This window comes from Triticum aestivum, chromosome 1D (assembly GCF_018294505.1).
Source record: "Triticum aestivum cultivar Chinese Spring chromosome 1D, IWGSC CS RefSeq v2.1, whole genome shotgun sequence".
NCBI classification, from domain to species: Eukaryota; Viridiplantae; Streptophyta; class Magnoliopsida; order Poales; family Poaceae; genus Triticum; species Triticum aestivum.
Genome location: NC_057796.1, coordinates 179780798 through 179798127, shown reverse-complemented (window position 1 = coordinate 179798127; position 17330 = coordinate 179780798). Strand labels below are relative to the sequence as shown.

Sequence of the window (17330 nt, the reverse complement as noted above, 5' to 3'; positions counted from 1 at the left end):
AAAGCCCCCTTGAACATTCTGAGAATTGGAATTTGAACCGCCGCCCGGGCCATGAAAGCCGCCAGCGCCTGAGCCGCCGCCCGGGCCACCGTTTCCATTGAAAGCATTGGAATTTTTAAAGGCCTTCATGATTGCGCAGTCTTTCCACAGATGAGTGGCCGGCTTTTCCCTAGAGCCATGCCTTGGACAAGGCTCATTCAACAACTGCTCAAGCGTCGGGCCTGACCCGCCGGCGCGGGGAGGCGGTCTCCCCTTGCGCCGGTGGTTGTTACCCTGTGAACTGGCATTGGCCACAAACTCCATACTGCCATCAGCCTTATGCTTGTTACCTCCCTGGTTCGCCGGGTTATGCTGGGGGCCCTTGCCATTGCCATTCCGTTTTCCCTTCCCTATCCTTTCATCATCCGACGCGGGATCCTTGGTACTATCAGAGTCGGCGTACTTAACCAAAGCCGCCATCAGCGTACCCATATCATTGCAATCGCGCTTGAGCCGCCCGAGCTTCATCTTCAGGGGCGCAAAGCGACAATTCTGCTCTAACATTAAGACTGCAGAGCCGGCATCCATCTTATCAGATGAATGTATAATCTCTTTTACCCGGCGAACCCAATGGGTTGTAGACTCACCCTCCTGCTGCTTACAGTTAGTCAAATCCACAATTGACATAGACTGCCTACAGGTATCTTTGAAGTTTTGGATGAACCGGGCCTTTAGTTCAGCCCAATACCCGATAGAGTTCGGTGGCAGTCCTTTCAACCAAGTGCGGGCAGTCCCATCTAACATCATGGTGAAGTACTTGGCCATTGCCGCTTCGCTGACCTCCAGCAACTCCATAGCCATCTCGTAACTCTCGATCCACGCTTCGGGTTGTAAATCAGCCGTGTAATTAGGTACCTTCCTAGGCCCCTTGAAATCTTTGGGCAGACGTTCATTACAGAGAGCCAGCACCAGACAAGGAACACCTCCGGTCCTCGTAGGTATACCCGCGTCGACGGAAGCCGTCGGATAAGCCGGGAGTGGCTGGTAAGCCGTCAACTGAGCCGCCTGCTCCGCCTCTTGCCGTGCTCTGTCTTGGTCAACCGCGTTAAAGGCCCCATTATGAACCGAGCCATGGCCAGGAGGCAAGTCACGGCGTCGGACATTGCTTGAACCGGTCGCTGAGACCATGTGCCTGCTATAACTCGGGCTCCGGCCTGGACGAGGGGTTGAATGAATCCTGTCCCGGCTATAAGAATACGCCTCCTATTGCGCCAGAGCCGTCTAAAGGAGCTCTCTGACCCGGCGAGTTTCAACCGCCGTCGGAGAGTCGCCATCGATTGGGAGAGCCGCCAGTCGCGCCGCCGCGGCGACCATATTTTCCAACGGGTTGGCATAATGACCCGGTGGTATTGGCACGTACTAAGGCGCGGTAACGTTCACCCGGGGAGGCCCCATCACTTGGGGCTGAATTGACGTTCCAGCCCCGGGCGTCGTGATCTCTGGCGGGTTACTGGGCCCCGCACCAGGCGTGTTGAAGAGGTTTCGAGGATCGTAAACCGGAGGGAGTCGAGATTGGGCCTTTTGATGCCTCCTTCTCATGACCTCATTGGATGCGTTCTGATCCATCGTGAGCCGGAAAGACTGTGCCTGAATCAGCTGAGTCTGGGCGTCGAGAGCCGCCCTTTCCACAGCCATCCTGATCCCTTCCGCCGCCAGATCCTCCTTGGCTTTTGCTAGATCCAACTTTAACTGTGCCACCTCCGCGTCATGCTGAGCTTGATCCGCTGGGGCGACCGTAGCGGTTAACAGGGCTGTCATCTTGTCTGTGAGATCCATCAGCACCTGAGCCGGCGAGGGCACAGGGCTTCCTGCCCCGGCGGTGGGGTTTTGAACAGGTTGTGCGCCAGCCATGAAGATTCCAACCCGGCTTGGCGGCTCAAAGGGGTCCGGAATACTGTCGCCATCGGAACAACCCCTGAGCCTGCCATCTTGAAGTTGGTATAACGAATCGGTCTCCTCTGTGGATGACTCGCCGTCAGAGCGAGCGGCCGTCTCATCACCAGATCCAGATCCTTCAGAGAGCTCTCTATGGACGCATCCCACGAAAGCACGCTTCAAGGCAGGCAAAGTCCGGGCGGGTCGTGCACGTTGAGCCGTCTCGATGAGATCGGCGCAGAGGTCCGGCTCAGGGCCCGGCTCACCAATCTTGCCAATAAAGACGTGGATTCCGCCGAAGGGGACCCGGTACCCGTACTCAATTAAGCCGGCGTCAGGGCCCCAATCTGCATCGTCAATGTAGAGCTTGCCGCGACGACTCTTGGTCATCCGGCCCACAGCGTATCCCTTGAGCCCTTCGAAGCTGCCCTTCAAGAACTCAAATCCACCGTGCGCTGGCCCCACGGTGGGCGCCAGCTGTCGTGGAATTGTCACGGCAGATGTCCTCGTGCAAGGACTTAGTCGTGGAGCCATCGCAGCTAGGAAGCTTAAAGGGGTTAAACGGGACAAGGAACACGAGGATTATACTGGTTCGGCCCCTTACGGTGAAGGTAAAAGCCTACGTCCAGTTGAGATGGTATTACTTAGGGTTTCGATGACCAGGGAGCTAAATCGCTATGCCCGGCTCTCGATCTGTAGTCTCTCCTCCTGAACCACCGCCGGGTCGTCCCTTTATATAGAGAGGTTGACGCCCCGCGGCTCTCAGAGTCCCGGACGGCTTATAACAGTATCCGGATCGGAATCTTAACTACTCTTGCCTTACGTTACAAGTCTTGCCATAACGGCGGTTTATCACTATGGGCCTTAAGCCGCCTCCGGGTCTTAAGCCCACTATTGATCCGCCATCTTCAAGCCTAGTACTGGGCTTCACGTGATGATCATTATAACGTAACCCGGCCCCTCCTGGGCGGGTGACTCTAATGGTTATATCCTCAACAGACACCTTTGCCTCTATCAAGTGGTATCAGATTTCCAGGTTGCTCGGTGAGATTTTACAGTTTTTCGTAGTTTAGATCGAGTCTGTTCTTCATACCTACAGTCCACGAAAAAGCCACACAAAAAATTTAGGGTTAGTTCAGTATATCCGAACCAATCTGAGCCTTTGCATAATCTTTTTAGGGTTTTTGCTTTGTTGAATTTGCGGTTGCATCGTCGTGTCAAGTTGCTGGTCTTAGAGTCTAGTCTTTTAGAGTTTCGAGTTCTGGTCATAAGTTGTCACGCCGCCGCCGCACCATCATAATCGCCTTGCCATCTACCACCATTGCTTATCCGCCACCGCTCTGAATCCGTATCCATATACCACCACCAATCTGTATTCATATACCACCACCGATCCGTATCCATATACCACCACCGCTACCATATACCACCACCACTACCATATCCTACCACCATATATCCACCACCAATCCGAGTTCTTTTCATATTCGGTTTGTTTTAGAGATCCATCTATTTTCCGTTTCGTGTTTCCTTGCCTGAGTAGGTCTCGGAAAAAAAAAGTCTGGAGACCCCCGGGCAGTTTTTAGGCCAAAATTTCGGCAACCAAAAATATTATTTCCCTATCCTATTTTTAGGTCCCGGGGAGTGTTTTGAGACACTCGCCATCATAGTGATTTTTTGTCGCACTTTTTCGTCGTCGCTGCCCTGATTTCCGAAAAAAAATAGTCAAAAAAATTTTGTGCCGATCCTGTCAGTTTGACCTGGGAAGAGTTTTGAGACACTCACCATTATAGTGATTTTTCGCCCAAAAAAAAGAGCGCAAAAAAAGAGCAAAAAAAGAGCAAAATTTTTTTCCAGAGTGTGCTTTTCCCTTGTTTACGTGCAGCGCAGTGATTTTGTTAGTGTTCTAGGCTCGCGTCTCTAGCACGGTCTAGCCTAGGACCAGCACAGTACCGTCGTTGAGCGTTTATTCAACTTTGCATCTCTGAATTGATTATTGCTGACCATTTTTGCTACTATATTATAAGCCTTCCCAGCTCCACATACATCTACATCGTGCGTTTGACTCTCCCTGGTAATCGCTCTATCCAAGCATTGAGAGTTTTGACTACAACGGTTGCCGATCACCACCTGCTGCTGGGTAAGAACTGGTAAGAATTTGAGATTCGCTTGAAGGTTTTGTGACACACCACCATCACCACCACTTCCTAGTAGTCTGCAGGATCATATTCTTTTGTGTTTCTATTGCTGCTAACTATGGCAGGATCACAAGCCGATGAGACTGATTGGGAGAACATGACGAACAAGGAGTTGCATGATAAATTTCAGCAAATGATGAGTGGCCAGGTGGGAGATGTGCTAAACTGATTTGAAGAGGCTATGGAGAAGATAGATACCGTGGAGAAGTCGTTCGAGACAAAGCTGGATAACAAGTTTACTGAATTACTCAAGCGTCTTCCCCAACCACCACCGGCTGCACATGTCGCACCGCTACAACAACAACAACCACATCTCCAACGCCGCCTTCCAAATCAAGTGGGACGAGCACAGCGCGTTCCAATTGAGACTGGTCAAAATTCGGGTGCCGCTGCACCTACTGTTGATGCTTCTTTGGCTCCTGCTACTGCGGCGGCTGAGGAGGATGACGATTATGCGGGCGATTATGAGGATGAGGTTGATCAAAATCAGAACTACGTGCAGCCACCAGCACCACCACCAGCAGATCGACCTCAGGTATATATTCACAACGGTAGGCTAGCACCACCACCTCAGGTACGAGATCATGACCATCTCCCTAAACTGAAATTGAATATTCTACCATTTGAGGGTAGATATGTTCCTGATATATATCTTACTTGGGAGTTAGAAACTGAACAACGATTTACATGTTTACAATATCCTGAGGAGAGACGTGTTCCTACTGTTGTTTGTGCTTTCACTAGCTTTGCCTGTGTTTGGTGATCTGAACATTGTGATTATATCCTGTTCCAGCTACTTGGGCTGCTTTGAAAACTGCTATGCGTACTCGTTGGGTTCCACCATATTATCAACGTGAATTACTTCAAAAATTGCACCGCTTAAGACAAGGGAAAAATTCTGTAGAAGAATATTATCAGGAATTACAAACTGGCATGATTAGATGTGGTATTGTTGAGGAGAATGAAGCTATGCTTGCACGTTTTATGGGTGGATTAAATAAAGAGATTCAGACCATTCTAGAGTATAAGGATTATAATAATATCACTCGTTTATTCCATCTTGCTTGTAAAGCTGAACGTGAAGTGCAGGATCGACAGCCATTGGCGCGAACTAACTTTTCTGCAGGTCGACCTTCATCATGAACACCGCGTGCATCTTCTACTTCCACTGCACCAGCACCTCCATCAGGTTCCACCTCCAGCCGTGATACAAGAAAGCAGGCACAACCACCACTATCTGCCAAGAGTGCACCTGCCAGGCCTGCACAGAGCTCTTCTTCTTCCATGGCATCGACAGGGCACACAAGTGATATTATTTGTCGTCGTTGTAAGGGAAGAGGACATTATGCGAGAGAATGCAAATCTCAGCGTGTAATGATTGCTACTGAGGATGGTGGGTATGAGTCCGCTAGTGACTATGATGAGGAGACTTTGGCTCTTATTACACGTGAAGAACATGGTGGAGATGATTCTGAACATGAGACGCAATACATGGCTCCTGACGACGCTGACAGGTATGAATGTTTAGTTGCTCAACGTGTTTTGAGTGTGCAGGTCACACAAGCAGAGCAAAATCAGAGGCATAATTTGTTCCATACAAAGGGAGTTGTGAAGGAACGTTCTGTTCGCGTCATCATAGATGGAGGGAGCTGTAACAACTTGGCTAGCATGGAGATGGTGGAGAAACTATCTCTCACCACAAGACCACATCCACATCCTTACTACATCCAATGGTTCAACAACAGCGGCAAGGTTAAGGTAACACGTACTGTTCGTGTGCATTTTAGTATCTCTACATATGCTGATTATGTTGATTGTGATGTGGTACCCATGCAAGCATGTTCCTTATTACTTGGTAGACCATGGCAATTTGATAAAAACTCTGTACAACATGGTAGAAACAATCAGTATACTCTTGTTCATAAGGATAAAAATATTACTTTGCTTCCTATGACTCCTAATTCCATTTTGAAAGATGACATTAATAGAGCTAATAAAGCAAAACAGGAGAAAAATAAGAGTGAAAATCAGATTGTGGCAAAAGAATTTGAGCAACAAATGAAACCTAATAATAAATCATCTAGTGTTGTTTCTGAAATTAAATTGAAAAGTGCATGTTTACTTGCCACAAAATCTGATATTGATGAGCTAGATTTCAACAAATCTGTTTGCTATGCTTTTGTGTGCAAAGAGGCATTATTTTCATTCGAGGACGTGCCTTCCTCTTTGCCCCCTGTTGTCACTAACATTTTGCAGGAGTTCGCTGACGTCTTTCCACAAGACGTGCCACCGGGATTACCACCTATTCGAGGGATTGAGCATCAAATTGACTTAATTCCCGGTGCATCGCTACCCAACCGTGCACCATACCGTACCAATCCAGAGGAGACGAAGGAGATTATGCGTCAAGTACAGGAGCTGCTCGACAAAGGTTATATACGTGAATCTCTTAGTCCTTGTGTTGTTCCTATCATACTTGTGCCTAAAAAGGATGGTACATCGCGTATGTGTGTTGATTGTAGAGGCATTAATAACATTACTATTCGTTATCGTCATCCTATTCCTAGGCTAGATGATATGCTTGATGAATTGAGTGGCTCTACAATATTTTCCAAAGTTGATTTGCGTAGTGGATACCATCAAATTCGTATGAAACTGGGAGATGAATGGAAAACAGCATTTAAAACTAAGTTTGGTTTATATGAGTGGTTAGTCATGCCTTTTGGGTTAACTAATGCACCTAGTACTTTCATGAGACTAATGAACAAAGTTTTACATGCTTTTATTGGACGATTTGTGGTTGTCTATTTTGATGATATACTGATTTATAGCAAATCTTTGGAAGAACATTTGGAACATTTACGTGCTATTTTTATTGCTCTACGTGATGCACGTTTGTTTGGTAACCTTGGGAAGTGCACCTTTTGCACCGACCGAGTATCTTTTCTTGGCTATGTTATTACTCCACAGGGAATTGAAGTTGATAAAGCCAAGATTGAAGCTATTGAGAGTTGGCCGCGGCCCAAAATGGTCACACAAGTGAGGAGTTTCCTTGGCCTCGCTGGTTTCTATAGGTGTTTTGTGAGAGATTTCAGCACCATTGCTGCACCTCTCAACGAGCTTACAAAGAAGGATGTGCCTTTTGTTTGGGGTACCGCACAGGAAGAAGCCTTCACGGTATTGAAAGATAAGTTGACACATGCTCCTTTACTCCAACTTCCTGATTTTAATAAGACTTTTGAGCTTGAATGTGATGCTAGTGGAATTGGATTAGGAGGTGTGTTATTACAAGATGGTAAACCTGTTGCATACTTTTCTGAAAAATTGAGTGGGCCTAGTCTGAACTATTCTACTTATGATAAAGAACTATATGCTCTTGTTCGGACTTTAGAAACATGGCAACATTATTTATGGCCCAAAGAATTTGTTATACATTCTGATCATGAATCTTTGAAACATATTAAAAGTCAAGCTAAACTGAATCGTAGACATGCTAAATGGGTTGAATTCATTGAAACTTTCCCTTATGTCATTAAACACAAGAAGGGTAAAGAAAATGTTATTGTTGATGCATTGTCTCGTCGCTATACTATGCTGTCACAACTTGACTTCAAAATATTTGGTTTGGAGACCATCAAAGATCAATATGTGCATGATGCTGATTTTAAAGATGTTTTGCAGAATTGTAAAGAAGGAAGAACCTGGAACAAGTTTGTCGTTAATGATGGATTTGTGTTCCGTGCTAACAAGCTATGTATTCCAGCTAGCTCTCTTCGTCTTTTGTTGTTGCAGGAGGTGCATGGAGGAGGATTAATGGGACACTTTGGTGTGAAGAAGAGGAGGACGTACTTGCTACACATTTCTTTTGGCCAAAGATGAGACGGGATGTTGAGCGTTTTGTTGCTCGCTGCACTACATGTCAAAAAGCTAAGTCACGACTCAATCCTCATGGTTTATATATGCCTTTGCCTGTACCTAGTGTTCCTTGGGAGGATATATCTATGGACTTTGTTTTAGGTTTACCTCGAACAAAGAAGGGGAGGGATAGCATATTTGTTTTCGTGGATAGATTCTCAAAAATGGCACACTTTATACCATGTCATAAAAGCGATGATGCTGTTAATGTTGCTGATTTGTTCTTCCGTGAAATTATTCGTTTGCATGGTGTGCCAAATACTATTGTTTCAGATCGTGATACTAAATTTCTTAGCCACTTTTGGAGATATTTATGGGCTAAGTTGGGGACTAAACTGCTTTTTAGTACTACTTGTCACCCCCAAACTGATGGACAAACTGAAGTAGTCAATAGAACATTGTCTACTATGCTTAGGGCTGTTTTGAAGAATAATAAGAAAATGTGGGAAGAATGCTTGCCTCATATTGAGTTTGCTTATAATCGTTCATTGCATTCTAGTACTAAGATGTGCCCTTTTGAAATTGTGTATGGTTTCCTACCTCGTGCACCTATTGATTTGTTGCCTCTTCCATCTTCGGATAAGGTTAATTTTGATGCTAAACAACGTGCTGAATTGATCTTAAAAATGCATGAGTTAACTAAGGAAAACATTGAGCGTATGAATGCTAAATATAAACTTGCTGGAGATAAGGGTAGAAAACATGTTGTGTTTGCACCTGGAGATCTTGTTTGGTTACATTTGCGTAAGGATAGATTTCCTGATTTGCGCAAATCAAAGCTAATGCCACGTGCTGATGGTCCTTTTAAGGTGTTAGAGAAAATAAATGATAATGCATATAAACTTGAGCTGCCTGCAGATTTTGGGGTTAGTCCCACTTTTAACATTGCAGATTTGAAGCCTTATTTGGGTGAGGGAGATGAGCTTTCGTCGAGGACGACTTCATTTCAAGAAGGGGAGGATGATGAGGACATCAATACCATTGTTACACCCACAGCCCCTGCTGCTATACATACTGGACCAATTACTAGAGCTCGCGCACGCCAATTAAATTACCAGGTACTTTCGTTTCTTGGTAATGATTCTAATGGTCATGAGAATATGATGCTGCCTAAATTGGATACATTTGTTTTGCTTACAAATGAAGGGCCTAGCTTTGAGAAGGATGAACATTGGAGCAAGAACAAGCATGGAGATGATGGCATGCGCATGGGGAACAAGAACGGAGTTACAAGTGATGATTTCAAGACGTTGAAGCCACCATAATGCGTGCATGAAGCCTTGGACGAAATATACAACATGCCACTTCATAAATTTCGTACAGAGGCTATTATAGGTGCTGCGTCACCTTATTATTGGGCCAGGCCCATGTAATTTCGAAATACTTGAGTATAGGATGTTTTTAGAGTCCGTATGTGTGGAGAAACAAGAGATAGGGTTGGTTTCGGACCCCTCCTCCAAGGGCCACGAAATTCCCCCCTCTTCCTCCATATATACAGCCCTTAGGGCACCATTTAGGCTTTGGATTTTGTTAGATTAAAAGTTTGCCATAGCTGCAACTTCGCGTACTTCGTTTGTGTTCAACGACCAGACGAAGACGTCACAGAACCCCACCTTGATCGACAAAGCTTTCAGCTTATATTCGCAATATCCAGATTGCAATCTTAGTTTCTTGCTTGTTCTTCGTTTGCTCGCAGGAAACAGACCCTCGTGGTCAGGTTGATCGTGCTCCGGCGTGGTCAATAACCTCTCGAAGTTGGTTTAGCGATTGCTAAGGCGCGACGTCATCGCACGTTCGTAGTCGGATCGTCAAAGTCGACTTCCACCAGAGTGATATCCATCATCTCATCGAAAGACGGGACACCTTTGCCTCTATCAGGGAAACACTCTATTGGACAAGATCCACACCAAGTACTCCTCAAAAGACAAGCAATACATGGGATGCATCAAGATCAAAGAATAACAAGGAAAATAAGGATATAAAGGTAGTTAATCCAAATCTCAAGGACAGATGGGTCTTGCATCCAAGATAAATCTTCCCTCTAGGAGGTCTTGCATCCATGAAGGATTTTCCCGTGTAGGGGCCTTGCATCCACTAGAGGGATCTTCCCATCTAGGGGTCCTGTACTCCTCAAGGTCTTCTCTCTAGGAGGAATCCCGCAAGGGGACATGAGCTGAACTCTATGATATGAGATCTATTGCTAACCCTAGAAAGGAGGTGGGAGAAGACTATATAGTGGTAGCCACGAAGGGGTAAGTAAGGGAGAGAGAGGGCTACATGGGCCGCGGCCCAACTCATTGCTCGCAGGCAGGACGGAAGTTCCGGGGATGGCCAGAAGCTCCGTGGGGCGAACACTCGGGCAAGGTTCCGAACTATCCAGAGAGTTTGCACTCGTCAGGGTCGTCGTGGCCGGAAGTTCCGAGTAGGGCCGGAGGTTTTGGGCGCTGGAAGTTCGAGGTCGAGGCCGGAGGTTCCGAGGTCTCCAGGGACTTGCCCTCGCTGCTTCTTCCTTCTCTTCCAACTCTTCCAAGCTTCTCTCAATGATGGTGTAGGCGAAGTCTTGCGCTTGCGCTTGCACTTCTCCTCGTCATCCATGAAGCTCTGATAATACCTATGCATGCATACGATAGGATTGTCTAGTGTATTGTCCTCGAAGAGGCAGATGAACACGTGTAAAGAAGATTCATCTTTGGAGGTGTTTGGCTACAGAAATGGTAACGGTAATGTAAACGTAATCAGATCACAGCGTTTATGGAGGTGTAATGAGTTTTTCCCAGTTTGTTTGGTTCATGTTCAGGGAAAGGAATTGATTGCCATTGCTTTGCCCGACCCTGCTGCTCGTCGGCCACCATCAGTGGTCCCGGTCTGCTCTTGCTCGGCCCAGCCGCCCAGAATCTCCAACGCCACCGACCGTCCCCAAAATCAAGTGCCGCCGGCCATTCCCGAGCATGTGCGCTACTGGTGGCCTTCGATCTCAAGCACCGCCGGCCTTCCCGATAACAAGCGCCACCCGATGCTCCAATCTCCCGCAAGGAACTCTTCCCTTTCTTCAAGCAGCGATGGCTCAAAGTGGATCATGGAGGCGCCGGCGCCGGAAGGGAAGGGGATTGGGAGGCGGCGGCGGACAAGAAAGACATGGTCGTGCGGGAAGGAGAGGGCTCAGGTGGCAGGAGGGGGGTATGGGCTCATTACCGGTGGGGGGTAGGTGGTATCGATCGATAACTAGGTCGGACCCATTTACGGAGTTACCAAACGCGAGCAACGTTTTCCTATTACGGTGTAATCAGGTGACAGGCAAATTTCTCTGAAACAAACACCTCCTTTGTGTAAATAGATGTCACACACGACGGACTCTTGACATGACAATGAGGACTCTTGACATGGTAATGTCCGTAGGATTTGCTCCGCATCATCCTGACACATATGAGTCCACGCTCAGATCGGGCACAACGTCACGCTCACTATTCTTTGGATGATATGGGACACACACACAAAAAATGTACTGAGTCACACAATGAAACTTTACTCTTAGGAACATCGTTATAGATTTTACTCTTTCGATTCATAGGTTTAAAGAACCTGGTCAAACGGAAAACACTGTCTTGGCATCAATATACCTCTTCTCACACATCATCATAACCTTGCAATTCCCAACTTCTTCTAGAATAACTCCAGGAGATGACAACATACTAAGGCCCTGTTCGGATGCTCTCCGCTCCATAACTGCAGCTCCCGGAGCGGAGGAAGCTGTAGCACAATTGCAGGGAGTGGCTCAAACCGAGCTCATTACGCGGAGCGGAGTTTCAAGATTGGAGAGGTTCAGAACAGGCACTAACTGGTTATTTAATTTCTAGTAGAAGCAAGGGTAGAATTTCGGCATATACTTGTCAGAAGACCAAATTCGTCTAATATAATACAGTACAAAACTATTACCCCCAGGAAGACACAAGAGGATACTTCGCAATGAAGGAAATCGCCACTTTTGAGCTCATCATTTCTTATCCTCTCTAAGGACAACATAGTTGTGGCCATTAGTCTTCTGTATTTTCGAAATTTTCTTCAGAATTTCAGCAAAGGCGTTCTTGTCCTGCGATGCAAGACAAAATGAGATCAAGATACAAATTAAGCTGTCAAATCAACAACTGGTAGAAAGAGCATGTTTGACACTTTCAGTTACAGAAAAGGACTAATCATTTAACCAGCAAATTTTTTTTTTGAGGTTTACATGATTTCTTCTATGAATTTTAAAGCTTTGCCTAGCAAATTACATCAAAGAAACGGGTTCATTTGATAAATGCCACTCCAAATCTGGCGATTCCGAGAAATGCCACTGCAATTTCCAAACTCTGAAAAATGCCATTTTATGCCATTTCCAATGGCATTTTTCGAAGTCTGGAGTGGCGTTTTTCAAAGTTTGCACAAATTGCAGTGGCATTTTTCAAAGTTTGGAAATTGCAATGGCATTTTTATGAATCACCATAATTGGAGTGGCATTTATCTAATATTAAGTACTAACGAAATTAGAAGTGATAAAGTTGGGATCGAAATTAGCAAAATAGTATGGGGGCTGTTGTAGATCATGGATGGACTTCACCCAGGCGCCCAGCCAACCATAACATCACCCGATGCACGATACTCTTGTGGACTCTGTGACTGTGTCCAAAGTCTGGATGCCAAGTCACTAAAAGCAATAGCTTCGTTCCTATTCTTCAAATTGCCAACCAACAATTCCCATTTCACTACTTACACAATTAGTGATTATACCAATAATAAGAAATTCTGACTATCCCTGAGGCAGACCAACAACGAGGTTCAAGAAACTGGAGGTGTCTTCATGCGTGACAATTAACAAACCATAACTAAATCCTTCAAAAAATATTATGAGTTAATGCAAAACAGGACAGGCTGCAATTCTTAATATACGTGGCTAGAACAAGTGATGTATCATTATTTAGTAATTAGCGAAAAAGGATGCAACAGCTTTAAAAGTTGTAACAGTACTGCTGAAGAATCGTACCTCTGGACCTCGTAGTCTAGACTTAAATCTGGAGACTAAATCTTGTGTAGTGACAGGAGCCACTGCAAGAAGAACAGTCCTGATCTCATCCTCTGTCACAGGAGATACATTGGCACTTCTTGATGAAGCAGAGGCCTTTGGTGTAGGTTTTGAGGAAGATGGTGTCTCCTCTTTGATACTTGATGTTTTTGTATCCTATGCAAACAACAAAACACATCACTTAGATACATATCCATGAGAATTAAGGTCTCCTTTAAAAAATATGAAATGAACACAGTTGACTTACAGATTCCACCTTTGCTTTCTTTGAAGCTGCACCGCTAGATGCTTTGGCATCATCACCACCTGATTTCCTCTTTTGCTTGGATTTCGATGCAGGAGGTGTACTACGAGCATGTCCTGATGAAGGTGTAGGTTTGGCTGGGCTGTTATCAACAGGTTCATCTTTTGGTTGATCCGTCTGCTTTGGAGCAAGCACTGGAGATGACTCATCATCCTGCTGAAATAAGGGAAGAAAAAAATCCTTATCAATAAAGAAAAATAAATATTAAATCTCTGTGAATGGAGTATTACATCATCTTCTTCATCATCATCATCGGCATCCGACTCATTTTGTCCAGAAGAACGACCAAGCAGCTTCTTTAATTCCTTTCCTGACTTGCTCAGGCCACCTTCTTCCTCATTCTCTTCATCATCCTGAATGTATCAAAATCAGAATACCAGCAGTTTGCTCTTGAACAATGGAAATTGTAGGCAGCATTTTGCTTCGAATAATTTCACACAATATCATTCATAGACAGTTAATACTTTTTTTTAACTTTGGACAGGTAATACTTGCAGCTTATACGATGGCATTTATAGGCAGGTATACTTGCAGCCCTAGCACATATTTGCTAGAGGCGTTTTCCCATAATACCAGCATGCAGGCAGATTTAATCAGTGTTCCATAAGCAATAGGGACCACAAGTGGAGTCTATTACATGATCGACTAGTAGCTCATTTCTTCTTTTGCGGCCAAAGGTCTACCGGGTGCAATGGATCCAATTATGGCGGGCACCTGAGAACCTTCACTTCAGGTTCATTAAGATAGGCTGGTTAGTGGCATATCTCCATTTCCTCCAAATAGCATCCCGTTTATCATTTCATTCATTTATCAGTTAGTTTGTTGACAAAAGTCACGTGTGGATTCCGATCATTGCACATCCACTAGGACAGCATTATAGCAGTGCATTGACAGCTTGTATAAAATCAAGTACAGTTCATGACTTGTTATAGATGTGTGCACAAAGAACCTGACAAGAGAACAGAACTGTGTATAACTAAACTAAACGACCCTACAAAATCCCTAATACTCTTGATCCATCAATTGATTGACATGGGAGCCCTCTCTTATGGATAACTTGGCTTGAAATAATGCTAAGCTTTCTAACTGCCAAGATATTATCCCCTAATTGGATAACAGCGGCACATGAAAGAAATTTGTGTGTATCTAGCAGATCTAGTGAGTAGTAACACATTTATAAGCATATACTAGCTAGTTACATGTTTACCTATGTGAACCATTTTAAGCATTCCCAAGTAAGAACTTCCTGATATCAATTTTCAGTACAGATTGAACATGTTTATAACAAAGTAAGAAACAAAAGATAATGCCAACAGGTGCAAATTTAAGTTCAGAAATATTTCCAAAAATAGAGTATATTCCCAACTTAAAAATTTCTGACATCAAATTTCAGTACTGATTGAACATGTTTTAAGGAAGAAAGAAACAGTGCTACAGATACAAAATTAAATTCATAACTATTTCAGCAAATAGTGTATATTTGCAACAACCTGCTTAATTTCAGGTGGAGCAGGAATTTCAGGAGCTAAATCTGCCCGCTCCTCTGGGTCAATATCCACAGCCTCGTCATCATCGGTGAATGTTTCTTCATGTTCCCAGTCATCACCTGAAAAGGCAATTCCCACTATGATGCCAATCTGGGTTCGGAAAAATGAGCATGATATATAGCCAGTGTTGATATTTTCTTTTCAGTGCAAACATTTTGGTATAGCTCTCTATGACAGAGCAAACTTAATCTCAATGTGACAGTTTGGCCATGTTAGGTATAGCTATTCTCGTTGTAAGGAGCACATAGATTACATTAACCTGGACCTGGGCACATAGCAAAAACGCTAGTAGCCATGCAAAATAAACCAGCAGGAAAATGGGACGTCGACAGTACATGGTCATCCAAATATCTAGTCCAACACTTAGTCACAAGTAAACACGCTACCGCTACTTGCTTACACTCAAGGGACGAATTCAACATTAGAGTTATTGACAGAAAGAAACAGCCTATTTCTTAGCTAATTTGCAAATCTGAATAAAAGCAAATTGCAATATTATTATTCAGGGCCATCTAATGTAATGCAAATACGGGATGTATCATCTAAGAAAAATCAACAGATATATGAACTAGCAAAAGCATGTGCTTCATAGTATACAAAGGAACTTTTCCAGAAAAACTAACAAACAAGCTTCAATAGAAAGAGAGTGCAAGGTGAGCAAACTAGAGTGAACTTGAGTTATACAGAGCTAGACGATGAGCAGAGTTTAGTCAACTACGGAACTATTCTAATATGATCAAAATTGAGAACAGACCTTTCTCAATGTCATCATCCAAATCAAAATCTAGATCTTTTCCACCTTCCTCATCGTCATCCATGCCCCTTTTAGAGAGCCCGAGCCTATCTTTACGAGCGGCTTCCTCTTCTTCATTCTCCTCACCTTTATCAGAATTATTACCCTCCTCATTATCTTTCCCCTTCTTATGACGAGCACTTTCTTTTTCCCCATCGTTAGCAGGCTCAAGTTTCATCATATCTGAACCAAAGGCAGCTGGCCCATTTGTAGCTGCTTTCATCATCCAACGTTCATAACCAGTTGCACTAGTCTTTCTCTTATTCATCTTCTCCTCGGCCTCTTCCAGAGTCAGCTGCTTGTACTGCGCAACTTTACTGAAGTTATACCTGATATAAGAAAAAATTCCAAGCAATGAGCACAAATTAATTCATTGCAGAACCATTTTGCCAAGCCTAAACTGTCAAACAAAAAGTAATTATGATCGCCAAGCATTAGTAAATAATGCTGATACATCCAAGCAGCTCTATTCTGAGAACAACTAAGAAGCCTATACAGGTCGAGTAACTGCGCTCACCCAAAAAACCATGGTGGTACTGAACAACACTTTGAAAGAAACGATCTCAAGGCCCCGCAAGAGACCATCAGCCCGCTCGAAAAACAGGACACGGTCAGCTAGTCAATAGACACCTTCCAGTTTCTGAGCTAACGAATATCTACAGGCCACGCAGTGAAACATAGGAGCGGACAAGCCCGCCCTGAGAATAACAAATTAAGACAACCAGGAAGCGAAACTACTCAGCAAAAGGATCAACCGAAGGACAGTCTACACATCCTAAGCACGGGTGTCTCAAACAGTTTCTTACAAAAATATCTACATGAAAAGAACGGAGACAAGGGATGGCAACACGCAAGGGGGCTACTGTGATGAGTTCAGCAGCTTCAAAGACGCCTCGACCAAATTTTCAAAGCCTTAGCAAAAGCGCCAGCATCTTTCTGCCAACGCTAACAGACCGCAATGGAGTCCCGCTCCTTCCTAGCCTCCCAGGAGGACATTAGTTAGAATCTCTGCAGATATAGCTCCCTGCATGGCCTCCTCGACAAGGCCCATGACTAGGGCCATTGCGGCCTCAACAGAAGAATGGGAGTCACCTTCACCAAGCGGTCGATCCGTCTAGGAAGAGAAGAAACCTCCCCCAGCACAGCATCAAGCACAGGGGTCTTCGGGCTAAAGGAGACTCCCGTCGATCCCAGAACACCGACCAAGTGAAGAAGAAGCTTCGACTTCAGGCCTTGTTCCTTGTTAAGCTGGTCCAGGAGCTGGAACACTTCCTTCTGAAGTCGCTCGGCTTCCTCTCCCTTTGCATGGGAGAGTTGAAGGTCGAGTCAAACTCGTTTTGTCTCCCCCTCAATGGCTAATGGAGCAAGCATGGCCCCCCTCCCAAGGCCTGGTCACAGCTCGCTTCCGCCTCCTTCCGATAACCAACTCCACGAAGCAAGGAATGCCAATCACGCAAAGCGGCTTCATTACACATATTGATGGGAGCTTGTCAATAGGACGTGGGTTTTGGCCCCACATCTTGTCGCGCGCACACCCTAACAGTTCGTCTAGGCCCAGCCCCGAACCCCGCAAAGGGCCCATTTCTAGAAGTCTCTTACCTAG

The 17330-nt window shown here is 45.0% G+C and overlaps 1 protein-coding gene across 4 annotated transcripts in view; it reads right to left on the bottom strand.

Moving 5' to 3' along the window:
- Positions 1-11530: 11530 nt before the first annotated feature.
- The window catches only part of LOC123180880 (transcription initiation factor IIF subunit alpha), a gene marked incomplete at its 5' end in the record, with an annotated part of 11415 nt that continues 5615 nt past the window's right edge, over positions 11531-17330 (bottom strand). The window contains 6 exon segments of one of the 4 annotated variants that reach the window (XM_044593051.1): positions 11531-12114; positions 13045-13239; positions 13331-13543; positions 13618-13740; positions 14878-14993; positions 15689-16056. In XM_044593051.1, coding sequence (XP_044448986.1) covers positions 12019-12114; positions 13045-13239; positions 13331-13543; positions 13618-13740; positions 14878-14993; positions 15689-16056 — 1111 coding nt within the window. 4 annotated transcript variants of the gene reach the window in all.